Here is a 17,557-nt window from a genome sequence, read left to right as displayed (position 1 = left end):
CTCTCAAAATATAGTATATTAATCAATTTGGTACTTCCTGTGTTCTTGAGTCCTCCATTGTAGTTTCGTAATAGATGGATTTTTCTTAAAACAGGTAAAATCAATTTTTAAGCTTTATGCGTCCTACAGACTGCTAAATAATTCAGGCCATTTTCTGAAAACCAACATAGGAAGTTTACTGAGCCTGAATCAAGTTTCGTGACAGATTAGACTGACCACAATTCCCTCAAAGAGTTTGTTCGTCTAGTGTCATCTGAGGTGTTGAGCTTTGCTTAACAGATCAGTTTCTTAAGCAGTCACATGTTCCGGTGACTTTATCTTTAAAATAAGTGAATAACTTGCAATTGTAACCTCTCGTTCTGTTGACTAACGGTAAGTTTTCTCGTTCGTTTATTGCCATTACTATTTAGGGAAGGATGAAAAGATCTGTAAGATAGATGAAAATGGCCTTGTAAAGTGAACGGTTTTGGGACTGTGGCATTAAATTGAACGGAATTTATGGATTGGCAAGCTACGAATTTCTGACTTATTGATTAGTGCAACTTTGGATTTTGGAACGCCTTAGTCGTGTCGTTGTGTTCTGCAGAGTAATATTTATAATCACTATCACCTTCGCAAAAAAAAAAATAAATAAATAAAAAGGCTTACGCGTGATGTATTAGGACGCTATTACTAAAATTGAATAGTTTGGAGTTTGAATATTAGCTGTAATGTCCGCAGGAAGAGCAGGAAAATAACGCAGGAACACAACATGATATAAAACAAAAGTGCATGAGGAATTTGGATTTCAAGAAAGCAGAGTCCAGTCATTAAATGTAGATGTCATATTCATCCTACTCGCTGATTAATGAATTTGTAGTGAAATTAAAACACTGTTGGTGGTACATGAATTTCTGAGATAATGTGTCCCTTGCGTTGCAACGTTTTGGAGACTTTTTGATTAATCTGCAGTAACATCACAAGGTAATCTTCAATGAGACTCAATTTAACGATATTCAGGCGGGTGGAAATATGTTTGAACTAAAAGCGAAAGTCGTTGCAGGGAGAGGAAGTTTCTCTAATTTTAGAAGGACAGAAGAGTCTCATCTCGACGCGGGGGACACATCACCCTAAAAATGGAAATTAGTCACTGAACTAAAGGAACGACTGAGTTATCCTAGTCTGATTTTTTAGAATCTAGTCTAAAAACAAGTATAGCCGGCTGAGTACTACTGATCTTTACAGGCGTTTTAAGCGTATTTTCTACTGTAATAAATAAGTTTGGAGTCGTTGCTTTTAATTGGATCCAAGAAAAATATTTTTTTTCCCTTGATTGATTTCATAGCAAGCGTTAACTTTACTCTTGCTCTCATTGTTAAAAAACTGGTAAATGCCTCTAAGAAATTTTATATTCACTTTTCAGATTAGTTTCTACCTGAGGTACTTTCAGCAGCACAAGAAGTTGTTAAGGTAAAGAGGAATCTCGTGTATTTCGCAAGTCACGTTATTATTCCAATTTTTAGTGCTTTTTAATAAATGAGATCATACTATCATTTCAAGCCGTGGAGGGAAATTAAGCACTAAATTAGAACTCGCCAATAGCGAATGAAAAGAAACATTGTGACGTTGAGAAAGTTAAGATAATTTAACTGAAATTTCCATTCAATCCAGCAGTTTTTACAGCTTTTTCACCATTAAAAAAAATTAGAGCTGGCCTAACAGCGACGAAAGAAATATAAAATTAAGTCAAATCCATAAAATAGAGATAAAATAAATTCAAGTCTTGACAGGAATTTCAAATTTTAGATAAAGTAATCCTATCAGGCATTACGTGACGTTTAATTTTGTCTCAATCGATAAATTTGTCACCGGCCTGTCAGGAGGTGTGGGAAAACTCATCAAGGATGAATTTCAAAGTCCCATGTGTAATGCAAATGTATAGTAATTATATTTTGTTATGCCATGTTAATTAAATGCTTATTGATTCATCTCTTCACCTCCCTTTAATATATATATATATAAATGTAAAAATGTAAAAAACCTTATCTTTGAAGCGCAGAGTGCTCTACAATCATATGGAGCTTTGTTAACGATTATTTAGGAAAATAAAAATTAAAACTTGGTACTACAGATCTGTTTCGAAAGGAAAAGTCCTCTCTCGTCAGGTGGATAAGGCACTAGTTGACTAACGGACCTTTTAAGTAGGTGGTTTGAGCAGCCTTATCAGATATTTAGATGAGTGCCGGCACGCACTCGCCAGTTCGTTCCTTTTGTTTAGGGTACCCGCCCCTGTTCTGCATATGATAAAGAATTTTTCAGCTATGCAAAGATTGCATCTCTTCGTGGTATTTGAGTACGGCCTGGCACGAGCTATTATTTTCCAGGTCACGGAAAACTCCGTTTCAGCATCCTTTAGGGACCAGATATATTTGCTCAACTCTGTTGCGTTCCTTTTGTTCTCGTGTCTCATTTAGTTCCATTTGTTCTCTCGTGTCTCGTGTCTCATATATAACTAACTGCAGACAGTACTGTTTCGGCCTTCTGGGCCTCATCAGTGCAGTGCTAATGCTAGGATGGGGGAGAACCGAGACGGTCACCCCAGACGACCCAACCTTTGTGGTATCGTCTAAGCCATGCCAGAGTGCTCAAACTAGAGTAAACTAGCGAGCATGCGCAATTACAACGGCAATGACTCATCCTAGATAGAGTGCTCAATTTGGACATGAAAGCAAAGCTTTGTATGCCAAAGAGCTATATCTAACTGCAGACAGTACTGTTTCGGCCTTCTGGGCCTCATCAGTGCAGTGCTAATATATATATACATATATATATATATATATATATATATATATATATGGAAAGTTTAAAAAATTGCGAGGATAGTCAACTTCTGACGTAAAAAATTATTAAAAAATTTTAATAAAAAACGTTTCGGTCAGAGACCTTCTTCAGTTATTTACAACTTTTGAAATAAATTAAAGAGCATTAAATAGGATCGAAGTGCTAATGATTACGTAATTACAGATAACGACTAATGAACTGGTGCTAATAAAAAAACCTAATTATAAAGAAAGCAATGGAAAAAATACAAGGAACAAACCCTAAAAACTAAGAGATAAGAATAGTAAATATGTTAATATAAGTGGCGTAGCCAATTGCAAAGAAGCAATGCGGCGAGCATTACAAAAGGGAAGGCCCACTTCTTACTACAACTGTATACCGTGACAAAATCCCAAAACAAGGCCTTCGGAGCCCGAAAGGGCAAATTAGCAACAAAATCCCTGGAGGAGCCCTTAAATGATACTAATCATAATAAGATTCCTTGGCAGGGCCTCTGAGTCCAATCCACACCTAAAGGGCCGACAAAATCCAAGAAAAGGGCCTTTGAACTATCAATTAGTAGCGCCTAATTTAAGATGGAAAATTGATTATAGCAAATTCTATTTTTTGAATGAAATTCCTCTCTTTTATTCAAACCATAGGGTGCCAAAGAGAACAACTGAGCACTCCAATAAGCCTCTTTTGTGATTAACAGCCTATCGATCTCTGCAGAGCCACTAGGGGCCTGTACCTGATCAATTCAATGGAACGAAAAATCGTCCAGGGTGTGTGGGGTTTTGTTGAAGTGTATTGCTGCTTCACAAGTTGTTTTGTTTGTGAGCATAGTAGATTTGTGATTTCTCCCTTCAAAGTCGGTGGTAGTAGATCCCACGTATTGCAGGCGACACTTCTTATAGGAAGCCAAGTAAATCACATTTTTAGAGTCACAGGAAAGTCTAGAGTGAATGGTGTAATTTTTGCCGGTCTGAAAGCTGAGAAATGATTTAGATTCAACAAAGAAATTCTGACAGAGGTCGTATCTTTTCCTATCGCATTTAAAGCAGCCATTGTTATGAGGAATGGTTTGTCTCTCGCTGGCAGTTTTAAAACGAGATGGTGCAAACAATTCTTTGAGATTTTTCGATCGAAGAAAAGATGGTATGATAGAACTTCGAGAAAAAAGTTCTTTCAATTTGGGGTTAGATTGCAGAATAAACAAATGCTTTCTGATTATATTGCCTACGTCGGGCAAGTTAGGATTAAATGCAATAACAAATGGAAATAGTTTCTTCACTTCTTTTCCACGAGTCCTAAGTAAATTATTTCTACGGATGGCGGAGGCTTTGGCGAGTTGCTTAGAAACTAATTTAGAAGGGTAATCCTGGTTAACAAGGTACTTTTTGTACTCAGCTGTTTTCTCGGCAAAAAATACTTCTTCAGAGCAATTTCTTTTCAATCTTGTGGCTACTCCAAAAGGAATAGCCTTGAAAACGTGCTTAGCATGGCAGCTGGAAGGCGGAAGATATAAATGGCTATCTGTGGTTTGGAATAGACGTCTGTCCTGATAGATCCATCGATAAGATGTAAAGTGAGATCAAGTACGTGGAGCTCACGCTCAGAGAAAACTAGCTCAAACTTAATAGTAGGATTCAGAAAATTGATGTAATCAGTAAACTGATGTAGGGCAGGAAGGTCCTGCTGCCAGCGATCAAATACATCATCTCGATATCGCCACCTTAAGGACGGTTTTATCGGACCAGAAAACTTAGCTTTGTGATCAATTTCGCCCATGGCTAAATCGGCATAGCTACACGCATTCTTCGGACCCATAGCTGTGCCATGGACCTGAAGAAAGAAATTCTCTTTAAAAACAGAATGGTTGCTTTCCAAACAAAGTTTTACGGCTTCTAAAATACAAGTCGTGGATGGAAATTTGTTTTCTCTAGTATCCAAAGCCTTCCTTACTGCAGTGAGAGCCGAGTTTGTTATCGATGTTAGGGAACATTGAAACCACGTCCAACTAGACCAGTAAGGTGCCAGTTGGAAATGGACCGCTTGTGTTAAGATGTTCTATTTTGTTAAGCAGGTCGGTAGTGTCTTTAATAAACGATGGTAATTTTGGAGCAAGTGGTTGAAAATAAAATTCAGTAAAGGCCGATAAGTTTTCAATTGCCGTGCCACAACAAGATGTAATAAGTCTAAGCGGGTTACCCGCTTGGTGTGTTTTGATGTTTCCAAATGCAACTCCTGGTCTCGCTTCTTTATTTAAAACCCATTTGGCTACTTCGGCAGAAATCTCACCTTTTCCTAGCCTTTTGGAGCATCGACTCTCTACTAATGCCAAATGTTTAGAAGTTGGGTCTGATCATAAAGGTTCATAATGCAACTGATTGTTAAGCTGACCAAACATTTTTTCCTCGTACTCCCTTTCATCAATTAAAACAAATCGGGATCCTTTGTCCTGTATACGAATCACTACATTGGAATTTTTAAGTTCTTTAAGCGCAGCCCGTTATTTTTTAGAAAGGTTATCTCTATCTTGCCTAATGTTCTCAGGATTGATAAGATCACGCCGTACATTAGCTAAAAATAGTTCAATATATATGTATATATATAAATATATAATTTTTTTTTATCAAGGTAGCAGTATGGGAAAACCAACTCTTTTCTTTGAGCTCGCACTTATCATGTTCCTCCTAAAAAGAATCAATGCGACAAATAGAGTTTTAACTTGTGGTAAGTTCTATGCGATCAATGGAATTGTTGACTGTTTATGATCTCTTGATGCGGCCTATAGTGAGAGAATAATTAAGTTTTTGAGCAAAAACCCCTCCACAAATACAGTGAGAACCACCACATATTGGAGTGTTCCTGTAAATTAAGCTCAAAAATTAACATGCCTATCGTGGGAATCCAGATAATGATGAACGATTTTTTCATTTTTAATGTAATGAGAGGATCAGAGGTAATCAGTCTGTGTGGCACGTTTTACTGAACTGCGATTGTCGATTTAGCTTTTCTGACCGTGAATATAACATTTGCAATGCAACTGCATCGCTGCTTGATTAACCTTTTCTACTCTTTTACCTATTTCCATACAGGATTCATCAATGGTCTTACAGCTGAGTTTGACGCGGTAAACTCAGTCTTGAATCATGTCTCTAGCTCGGGAAATATTTCGGTGGTATTGAAAGAATTCAACATTTCTGAAGTTATGAACCTATTTAGTAAAGGTAAGAAGACTGTGTCTCTTGACATATCAATTCATTCGACAGTTACTCTGTTGCTCAAGAATTATCTTTTCAAACATTTATTTTAGCTTCAAACGTCATTTCGCTTATCGAGGGAAGTTCAGCGACAACTCCCGCTTGTGCACTCTCGACAATGACAGGCATTCCTCTCATCCGTCTCCATGGTAACAAAAGACGTTTAGACCAATGTGACAAAGCAATCGTGATGTCAGCAGGATATAAAGACTATGCCCATGCCACAATTGATATACTGAACACCTTCGCATGGAAAAATATTGCGGTGATTTATGAAGGTAATTTGGAGGGTCTCAATAGAATTAACCGATAGCCGTAAAACGGTCAAAAAATTTAGCTGTAAGGCGTAAAAATTTTAAATGTTTTTAACCGTTAGTCGCAAAAAAGTTAACCGTAAAATAAAATTTCTGGCGAAAACAATTGAAAGATAGTAACCGTTAGCCGTAAATTGGCCAAACTTTTGACCATTAGCCGCAAAAGCCATCATCTATTGAGACTCTAAATTAAAGGTTAGTTTAATGGCTCCTAATTGTTTTACCTTATGGTTTAAACATTCCTTTCCTTTGCTTTGTAAATTAAAGAAATACCCGCCCTCCCTCAACCTACCTTAAAGAAAATGCTTTGAAATTAATTCACTCTTCTCATGCGTCCGCCATGTTTGATTTAAAGCGAGGCTAACCGCGCAAGCATTGAAAATGGCTGCCACGCACTGTTGTGTGCCGTTGTGTACGAATGATTCAAGATACAACAAAGAGGTATCCTTCCATGCCTTTCCAAAAGAGACCAAAAGGAGAGCAGAGTGGACTGTAAGAATACGAAGGGATCCAGGACCGAATTTTGAAGTTAGTTCTAACTGTCTGGCATCTCGTTCGGATAGTCTGTTTTTGTTTATAGCTTGATTTAAGCTTCAGATAAAGCTAAAGCATATTCTTCTTATAATTCTATTTATTAGCGCGTTTTCATTGGATTTCATTGATGAAAAGGTTTAAGTGAAAGTGATCTTCCTATAGTGAATGCAGGCCTATATTCACTATCGCTACGGTTGCCTTTCTTATGACATCTTGTCAGATTAAAAAGCATACTGCTGTTTGTTCAGAACATTTTGAGAAAACTGATTATAGACGCCCGTTGACAGTGGCGGCTATTGAAGTCAACAGCAGTCCCTTCTCCTTCTCTCTTCGCTTGGACTAAAAAGGAAGAACAGGAAATGTCAAGAAGAATCTTGAAAAGAAAGTCACCAGAGATCCCCCCAACATTTCAGCTTAACACAAAAGGTGCCTACCTTACTAAATTCCTTTCAGCTTCTGTTCCTATAAACTGCTGCTTTGAAGATGCTTCAAATTTATGTTACTATTTTTTTTTAAATGTGCACATATGTTACTTTGTTGTGTTTTCTCTGCCATGTTCCATTTATTTGTTCACTTGGATTGAATATTATTTTGCTGTTACACAGGGACTCCATCTAAGAACTTTGAAAACTTTGAGAGAAACTTTTTGTTTTTAATAGAACAGGTCACTAACCCAGCATTTACCCATACTCCACATCTTGTGATCATGATTATGGCGTGGTAAGACAGGAAGTGTCAGTTGAGGAGATGCTCCTGGCAGCTAGGAAAGAGATAGAGAGACTCGAACAGGAACTTGATAGGAGGAACAATATAAGTCTGTTTGGCCTTGGTCGATTTATGTATGATGATGAAATGATCCGCTTTTATACTGGGTCTCCAAGTAGTAATGTGTTATGGTCATTTATAGATGTGATAAAACCATCTGCTGAAAAAATGAGAATGTGGTCTCAAGTTCAACGTGACAGGGCTAAAAAGCCTAGTGGAGGGATAATTAACGAAGTATTTATAAACGTGCAAAAACAGTCCCTTGTTATAGAAGATGAACTGTTCATGTGGTTGTGTAAGGTCAAGCTAGGTACATTTGACTAAGACTTGGCTGTCAGATTCAATGTATCAATTTCTGCTGTAAGTAAAATGGTCAAACTTGCTTTATTTTACATTGGGATGTTTACCACAATGGTTGAGTAGATTACACATTAGAAAAACAATGCCAACTAGTTTTAAAGATAGTTTCCGCAATGTGCGTATGATCATAGATTGCACAGAAATGAAGGTTCAGACACCTTCCTCTCTTGTGCTTCATTCTGAGTTTTACTCTAGTTACAAAAGTGCAACCACTTTCAAAGGTCTTGCTGGTATTACCCTTAGTGGTGCAGTGTCCTTCATCTCCAAACTCTACACGGGATCTATTAGTGACAGGGAGATAGTAAGAAGGTGTGGAGTTTTAAACCTGTTAGAGGATGGAGATGGGGTTATGGCAGACAGGGGTTTCACTATAGAAGACCTTTTATCTCCTTTAAGCTGTTCTCTCAACATTCCACCATTTTTGAGTGAAAAGGTTCAATTTTCCAAGGAAGATGTAGAAAGGACTCAAAAAATAGCGAAGGTAAGGATCATGTAGAGAGGGCAATTCGTAGAGTCAAGGAAAACCATTTATTTGATGCTGTAATTCCACTATCATTGGCCTCTTCAATGAATAAAATATGGTCTGTCTGTTGTATGCTGTCAAACTTTAAAGGACCTATATTTAAAAATGATAGCAATTAATTTGAATAAAACATTTACAAATAAAAATTAGGTTTTATCAGTGATGTAACATTTACAATGATGGAAGATAATAGTTGTAATAAAACACAACATATCCCTTTGGTACCGTGTCATAGTTGCACTCGACGTACTCTAATTCATTCTCGCTAAACAATGTACCAAACTGTGTTTCTTTGTAGACAGTTTTAGCCCTTGCTAGAAATTCCCTTATAAATTCTGGGTTGGGGTAGTTTGGCATAGGATTATACAAATTACTCTATATACCATCTATGGAACACTTCTTACATTTAGGACCTCCCTCTGATTTTAATTCGGGTTTCTAACAATAAGATTATCAACAGCTTCATGATGGATTGCAGCTGAATGGGGCTTGTGCCATTCCTGTGGCATAGTTGTCTTGGATGGTACTTCTGGGACAGCATCACATTTAAGGAGGCTGTACTGGGCTGCCTGGTACATCAGTGCCACCTTATGGTTACATATTCCCTGGCCAGCCTTACATGAGCAGGAATGATCCACCACTTCCTAATTGTTAAACGAAATCTTTGAAAGAATATGAAACAGAAGTTTCTTTAAGCTTATAATTATTATTTTGGAAATAAGGAAACAATTAACAAGAAAGCAGGAAATTGAGAAAAAACTATTTACTATAATTTATCAATTTGTAATGAATAGCGTACATTCTTGTTCATACAGAAATAAGAAAGAAAGGGCATAATTCAAGGCTATTTGAATTATTTGAAAGAACTTTCATAGTATTCAGTAAAATGTCAACTGCCTCATGCACTTAGGTTACTTAAATTTAGCATTCAGCGAAAAAACAACCATTCAACTAACCTGTAAGTAGTGTGGCTCTTCATTTTTCCTTAACGACTTAAAACATCTTGCTTTGATAAAAACAATGTCATCTTCTCCTCTTTTACCAACTTAAAGAACAATCATACCGGTAGGTAAGTACCTGCTTGGAAACTCCACGCCCGGCTTTGCAAGCTTGCCCACAAAAGCAAACACTGCAGAAATGAACGATTTACCTTCAAAATCTTTGATAAATCCTTCGCAGAAAAACTTATAGCCTTTAACAATGCCACTCTGGGGTGCTTTGATGAGCTTAACAAAAGTATCGACGTCTTTCATCGTCATTTCAGGGTTATCTTTCAGCAATCTGGTCCATCCGATCGGCAAAACACTTCTGGCATTGGCAGCCATTTTCAATGTTTGCTCGTTAGCCTCGCTTTCAATCAAACATGGCGGACGCATGAGAAGAGAGAATTGCGATAACAATTCAATTGTTTCACTTTTACCCTTGTGAACTGTTCGATTGAAAACTCACCTTTGAATATGACATGTCCTACAGCCTGTTAGGTATGATATTTAAATGACTTTAAGCTTCTCTGTATGCTTCTGTTTAGAAAGTCGAGTCCACGAGGCTGGCTATTTTCACGCCGTATCCCAGAAATCACAACTGACCGTTGATTTAGTTCAGTTTTCTAACCACGGAAAATTTGAGAATCTAGCAGAACCAGCCATCAGAGCGATGGAACAAGTACAGATTTTTGATGCTGATGTTGTTGTTCTTTACATGGAAAACAATAACATTGAGCTGATGTTACAGCAGGTAATAATCAAATATATTTGTTATAAATTAGCCTTCTTGATGTATTTTGTTTTACCAGTGCCATTTTAAAGTAATTTAACACGGAATCCGTCGTTCTTTTTCATGGCAGAAGCCTTGTCGACACAAAAAGAAATATATTTGGATTATTCAAGGACTGGTATGATATTCAAACTTGTTTAAGAAACATTTGAAATTATGCAAAGTATACCTTACAAATGCTGGTGTACTGTCAGCGGAAGCCAGCAGTAACAATGGGGGTAATCGCTTTCAACCCAGAGACTAGGTAGTCGTATTTTCACCATTTTAGTCTCATATCACTATTAACTTTACAACGTTCGGATAAACGTTTATTGTGTTCAAATCAGCTTACGTCAGTTAACTGCTTTTGTGCTTTATTCTTACCCGCTACAGACTCCCTTAAATTTCACCTGGTATCAAAATATAGTGGTGACTTTAAAGCTACTTCAGACCTCAGCCGCTGATGAACTAAAACATGGAGTTGGGTATGGCTACAACAATTTCATCAACAAGGCAAGTCTACTACATCTCCGGCAGCAGTTTTTCTACTTCGCTATTGCTCCACCAAACGTTCCTCCTTTCAGAAACAGTACTTTGCAAAAGTAATGCAAACGTTTATCGTCGAATATCGTGCTTTTTTCTTCCGAGATATCGCCCTATATTAATGAAGTGATGAAGTATTCAATTGAATTTAAGTGTAAAGTCGTTATACTGAAACGCCTGTAATACTGTAGGTTTCCATTTTGCCTGCATAGTGTTGTGTTCACTGTAGGCGTTTTAAAGCCCTAGAATTTGGCATTATACTTGATTGTTGTCGGATCATCATGTAAGACACATGTATGCAGAAACTCCAAAAGATACAAAGAAAAAGTTACAAATACAACGTGGAAACATAGGTAAGTTAATCTTTAAAATGTGGGAGAACATGTTTATCGGCAGGAAATTAAAAGTTGCATGTACGTTAGATATACTTATGATAAAAAAATATTAATTGCCTTCACTGAAAGGCGTGAGGAGTTTCCCCCGCTGTTTTTTTTTTTTTTTTTTTTTGACACCAGGTTAAGAAACTGTATTGAAAACGTCGTCCTTTGCCATTTCAACAGGAACTGGTTCCTGTTAGTTACGACGCAATCCAGATTATCCAAAAAGCGGGAAACTCAGAGCCTTGCTTGTCTATTAATGGGTCCGTATCTGGCCCTGAAGATAAGAACGCAATGTTAACATGCATAAGAAAGGTGAAAATAATTTCCACTTTGAATACCTCTGTTTCGTTTTTTCTCCTTTCGTTTGTATATTTTTGTTTTGTTTTGTTGTGTTTTTGTTTTTTTCCCTTTTTATTCAATTTGAAATAATTTCAAAAATGAGTGTGTTCAAGTTAGATTTATTGAATCCTATTTGTAAAATTTAACAGGTCATTCTTCATGGTGTGACAGGACTTCTTCAATTTAATGAGAATGGTGAAAGGGTGGGAGTTCAACTGGAAATCTTAAATCTGCGTAACAATTCCCTCAAGAAGGTAGGTATCAGGCTACCGATTCGTTTTCTAACATATATATATACATATATATATATATATACATATATCTATATATATATATATATAGGTATCAGGCTACCGATTCGTTTTCTAACATATATATATATATATATATCTATATATACACATATATATGAACTTATTTACAAAAGTAAAGAACCACTAATCAAGTCTCATGAGCCAAAGGTTCTCGAAAAGCGAAGCTGTATGTTTTAGTGCCCCCTTGATGGGGCAGATAGATAGATAGATAGATAGATAGATAGATAGATAGATAGATAGATGGATAGATAGATAGTTTATTAATAACCGATTTGCAACCAAAAGTTGAATTATACGATTATTTACAAGTTTCAAACATTGATAATTACGTTAGACTAAATGTATTAAAACAGCAATAAGAACTCTAAATATATGTTCTAAAGCAAAAAACCCCTTGTATAAAACTGTTCAAGCCTTAAGGGCATTGGAGGTAATAAAACTATTACGAAACCTGTTCGTCTTGGGTATTTATTTATACTGAGTCGCTGCCCAAAGGATTTGTCTAATAACTACGAGATTTATCCAGTCTTTCATGGAAAAATAGATACTATTTTGGGACTTAACCTCTTTCGCGTCATACCTGAGCTTTGTATCCATATTTCGTTTTTAGATAGGTACGTGGAATTCCACCAAAGGTGCAGTGATGACTGGAAATATCCAAAGTAACATGGATAATCCGCTCTCAAAAACTACTCTGGAGGGAAGAAAGCTCCGAGTTGTCGTTGTGCTGGTAATGAGCCTCAACTGAGATGTCTTATAACATGTTCGATATAATTTTCTGAACGCGGATAGAGTCTAGGCTTAACTAGGAGATGGAAGAAAAGGGCCTTTTGTGGTCGAAAATCCACCGTAAGGTGATGCGGATTCACTTTCAAGTGCGCCATTTGATTTCCAAGCGTGGTTAAAGATGGGAAAGCACAGAATAACAGGAAATGAACCCAGTAAAGCAAATTAAAGTAAATAAATCAAGCTGAATTCCTGATCGACTTGATCTGTAGCGTAGCTTTTGCAATAATCTACTTTAGAAAATCTCCTTTGATCATTTCTGAAAAAAATATCTGGCTACATGCATATGGCAGAATTCGAAATACCAACTTTGAATTGAGTAATTAATGATTAATCTGCTATTATTATACCACCAGGACGCTCCATTCGCAATAAAAAGGAGAAAAGAAGATGGCGGATTTTTCTACGAAGGGTACTGTATTGATCTTCTAAATGAGCTTGCAAGAAAACTGAAATTTACCTACGAGGTTTACATTTCTCCTGACGGGAAGTATGGAGCTGAAAACGAGAACGGAACTTGGAACGGAGTTATTAATGAGATTTTGAATGAGGTACGATATGGAATTTCAGAGCGTTTTTTTTGGTTGATGGTTCAAATTATTAGAAAGCAAGTTCATTCGATAAAAATTTAGAATTACTGTGGTGTAACAGTGCCATCACTGATACATTGCCACTGTACAGTAAATAACGTTCTTGCAAGAAGAACCGATTAACATACTCAGTTTGTGAGATCGCAAATCTGTTGTGCAGAGAATGCAAGGACGCTAAGATGCTCTTCCGAAAGAAGGTCTGCGTGAGTAACAAGGTTAAGATTAATCTTCTAAGAATTTCATTGTTATTATTATTAATATTTCCAAAGCGAACGGATATGGCGATTTCCGCACTAACTATAACTGAAAGGCGAGAGAAAGTCGTGGATTTCAGCTTCCCCTTTATGCACTTCACCACGGATATATTATTGAGGAAGCCATCTTTCGGAGAAAAAATTGACCTTTCCCAGTTTATGGCCCCGTTTGATAATCAAGTCTGGTTCGCTACCTTGGCCACCTTGGTAATCATCTCCATTGCTGTGTTTGTATTAAACTTCTACAGTCCTTATGGATATAAAGATGATAATGGCCGAGGCACATCAAAAGAGTTCAGCTTCTTCAACAGTATGTGGTTTGCTTTAGCTTGTATGCTGCAACAGGGGGGAGATAATACACCAAAGAGCCTATCAGGTTAAGTATATATACGTATACTAGTAAAGATATCCAGTAAAGGAGATGATTCTGCAGAATTCTCGTCATAATAAACGTGGATTACATGTTTTGAACAACAATTTTTCATAAGTCATTCGTACGTTTCCGTGTAATGTGCGGTTCTATGACTGTGGTTAGGGCGGGGCAGTTTGGTTTGAATTTCATTGCACCAGCCATTAGACAGACAGTATTCCTTAAACCCAAAAACTAAGCTTGATATTTTACTCTCAATTATCCTCAGGTCGGATACTCGTTGGTTGTTATTGGTTCTGCATATTAATCTGGGTCTCGACGTACACTGCCAACCTGGCAGCTTTTTTCACTGTAAAAAACGCCGAGCATCCAATAAACAACATTGAAGACCTTGCGAAATCGTCTTATTCGGTAGCAGTGCTTGATTCATCTAGCAACTCTGAGTACTTAAAGCTCAGTGGCTATGAAACACACAAAAAGATCTGGCGAAAAATAGAATCAGAAGGTACTCTTGTTGAAAGCGTAACACAGGGTATTCAGTGGGTGAGAGAAAAAGAGGATTTCGCGCTCATAACCGATGGGCCGTTACTCAAAGAAATTGCTGGCAAGCCACCGTGTGATTTAACAGTTGGTAAATATTACAACACTGAATTTTTATTATTTAAAATATTCATGCGCTCAAGGATGCATTTTGTCATACTATTGATTGAGTGGATAGTTGTTTTATTAAAAAAACGCCCCCAAGATATTAGACAAATCTTCTCGACTTTATTTTGTGAAAAGAAACCGGATTTAACAATGTACAGAGATTAGATTATGAGATATTGGCTCATATACCATAATGGCTGAGCCAATAAAAACTCTTGAATTGCATTATCCAATGATCCAGTTTTTAATAATAAATCTTATATCAATGATCAATATACAAAAAGACGCCACAGAATCTATAGACCAAGCAGTCTTCAGTGTACACCCATGGTTTACCTTTCTGACTGACCAAGCGGAATACCCCAGATTTGATAAATCCATTTGAGTATTTAATCAACAGTGTGACGTCAACTCCTTTTATTTTTTAGTACCAGGTTTAAGCATGTCTAAAGGACACGCACTGGCCTTTCAAGCCAACGATCCCCATGTGAATGAATTCAGTCTTGCTATTTTGCGTTTACAAGAGAACGATTTCCTCGCTAACTTGAAACGGAAATGGTGGGGAAACAGAAACGACTGTCCAGTTAAAGAAGAAACATGTACGTTATTTACATTTGAAATGAAACACCCCTGCTCTTTGGTTGTCAAAGGGAGCCCATCGATGCAAATTATGTGTTAAGGTTGTTTTGGCTCCAAATACTAACTACGGATGAAATTAATAATACTAATAAAACGATAATAATAGTTGCAGCAATAAAAATATCAAATTATGGAAGTTAAGTGTGAAGGTGTAGTCTGATCGTCCGGGTGAGTGTAGCCCTGAGAGAGACTGTTGTCGGTGGTAGTGACTGACGTTTCGACAACCTGTGCGGAAGCCATCATCAGAGTCAAGTGATGACGACTTCCGCACAGGTTGTCGAAACGTCAGTCACTACCACCGACAACAGTCCTTCTCAGGACTACACTCACCCGGACGATCAGACTACACCTTCACATGTTACCCCCGGTTTCAAGCCATTTACTGCATTATGGAAGTTAAGGTTTTGAACAAGTTCTGTGTATTGAACATCAAAGCGATCTTCGTAGTGATGATTTGTATTTGAAGTCATTATCACGAAAATATAACACGACATTGAAATTACAAATTTCAAGATACTTGTCTTGCGAAATTCAGTACTTTATTATACTTTAATAACCATATCGAGAAATCAAGCCTTTAACTTTTTTCAAAGTCAGTTAAACGCGGGAAATGGTATCGAATAATGGCATGGAATCGGATTGAGGTCTATACGATGTATAGGGCCACTTGCGAATATCTGGAGTACAGAAGTGAGGATAACTATTAATAAGCAAATCCTGTCTTATTTTTTCCATTTTCAGCGTTGTCTCGAAAGCAAATTGATCTTATGAGTCTGCTGGGTGTCTACGTGGTGTTGTGTGCTGGGATGGTAGCAGCTTTCCTGACCCTTATTGCTGAAATATTCTGGAAAAGAAGAGCTAAACAAGGTGTTATGAAGTCTGTAGATAGTTCAGTATGATTCAGTGATTCGTTTATATTTAGAATGTAGTCATTATAATTATGAATTCAAAGTCCGAAGTTATTTAGGTTAAGCTAAACTGATGAGTTCCTAAGTTTAACTTCCATAAGTGAACGCGCTTAGTTTGTCTACTGACCTTGGTTTCGACCCACACGAAACTTCTTGCTTTGGCTTACGCATTCAGAGGTAAATTCATTTTATTGGAACCACTAAGTGCGACGTTGTTAATTTGTGATATTGTTGTAAAATTGGTTGGTTTAGTGTTCTTACAACATATGTTTACTCTCCCAAGGTGAGTCAGCTAGCATGCCCATCTATGCTCAGCAAAAGAAAATAATTATATAAGCATGTACTTTAGAACTTATTGTAGAAGAAGAATGTAGACGGAACTTAGAAGTGAGTAGATAGAGCGGCACAAACTTGGCAGAATTCAGCAGCACAAGTCAATAGGTAGCAGTATGAGTCCGTAAGAGCTCGACGAGATTTAACAGAGTTTAGAGTCAGAAAACCAGGTTTACAACGAATACAAAAGAACTTGATGTAAGGAGATAGAGAAAAAACAGTGAAAGACAGTTTGAGAGTCCTCGGTGCCTTTCGCTGAGCGTGGTATGGTCCGTAGCTAGTTCCCCCGACTTTGCCCCACAATATACTTGGCGAACTACATCGCAGCAATGGTTTGTATTATGCTGTTATTCAAAACTTTATTCGCTATTTATCTAAATGATGCTAGAGTTTTCTCTAGTAACTAACATGAGGTTGTCTCGTATGATCATTTAAGTTTTGAAGAGTAGAAAAGCAAAAAGCACGAAAAATAATTTCTCCATTGCTTTCGCGAATGAGACCTATAAAAGGCAAATTGCACGTTTTCTTTTTTACACTTATGTACATAAAAACAAAAAATTAATAATCTTTACAGAGCTCATATTATACTTCACTGTAAGTTCTACAGGAAACGGCTCGGTTCCTTTAAAACTAAAGCCGAAGTTCTGCGTAAGCAACTTTATCCTCTAAACGTTCTTTTAACTACGAATATTATTGTAATGTTAACCATGTATTGAAGTTTATTTACCCGATTGCTGTTGCTTTTTTAATTTCAATTTAAGTTTTATCATATTTATTTGAGAAAGCAAGGAGCGGAACGTAAAGGAAGGAAAGTGGGACTCGACTATACACCAGGATAAATAGTTTTGGTCGATTCTGAGACGCTATTTTTCGAATCGAATTGTTCGTAAATTGAATTTCCTCCCTTTTGAGAAGCGTTCTCTACCTTCAATTGTTTTATTCGAATCTAAAGAAGTGGCATTTTAGCGTGCTATGAGGGAACATTCATTAGTCTTCGCCTGAAGGGGACGGGATTTTGAGGGGGAACACATAGTTTTCAGGGAAAACGGTGAATCAGCTGTCGTCGCCAACAGAGTATAAAGCGAAGAGTGCCAATTTAATGCTAATGAAGGACGGACCATGATAATGTTACAGAGCCTT

At 37.1% G+C, this 17,557-nt stretch overlaps 1 protein-coding gene and 1 pseudogene across 1 annotated transcript; one reads left to right on the top strand and one right to left on the bottom strand.

The window, feature by feature from the left end:
• Window positions 1–207: 207 nt before the first annotated feature.
• LOC111323735 (glutamate receptor ionotropic, kainate 2) lies at window positions 208–17,148 on the top strand. The gene is made up of 16 exons (XM_088755149.1): window positions 208–372; window positions 1,403–1,449; window positions 5,440–5,535; window positions 5,901–6,032; window positions 6,119–6,343; window positions 10,090–10,295; window positions 10,405–10,452; window positions 10,707–10,826; window positions 11,417–11,548; window positions 11,725–11,829; window positions 12,500–12,619; window positions 13,032–13,226; window positions 13,535–13,895; window positions 14,158–14,520; window positions 14,966–15,136; window positions 15,918–17,148. The coding sequence occupies exons 3-16, from the start codon at window positions 5,448–5,450 to the stop codon at window positions 16,073–16,075; spliced, it is 2,424 nt and encodes an 807-aa protein (XP_088611275.1). The 5' UTR covers window positions 208–372; window positions 1,403–1,449; window positions 5,440–5,447; the 3' UTR covers window positions 16,076–17,148.
• Window positions 3,386–5,209, bottom strand: LOC148736448 (uncharacterized; annotated as a pseudogene).
• Window positions 17,149–17,557: the final 409 nt, after the last annotated feature.

The sequence above is a fragment of the Stylophora pistillata genome, chromosome 3, assembly GCF_964205215.1.
Source record: "Stylophora pistillata chromosome 3, jaStyPist1.2, whole genome shotgun sequence".
Lineage (NCBI taxonomy): Eukaryota > Metazoa > Cnidaria > Anthozoa > Scleractinia > Pocilloporidae > Stylophora > Stylophora pistillata.
This window is presented reverse-complemented; position numbering and strand designations above follow the sequence as displayed.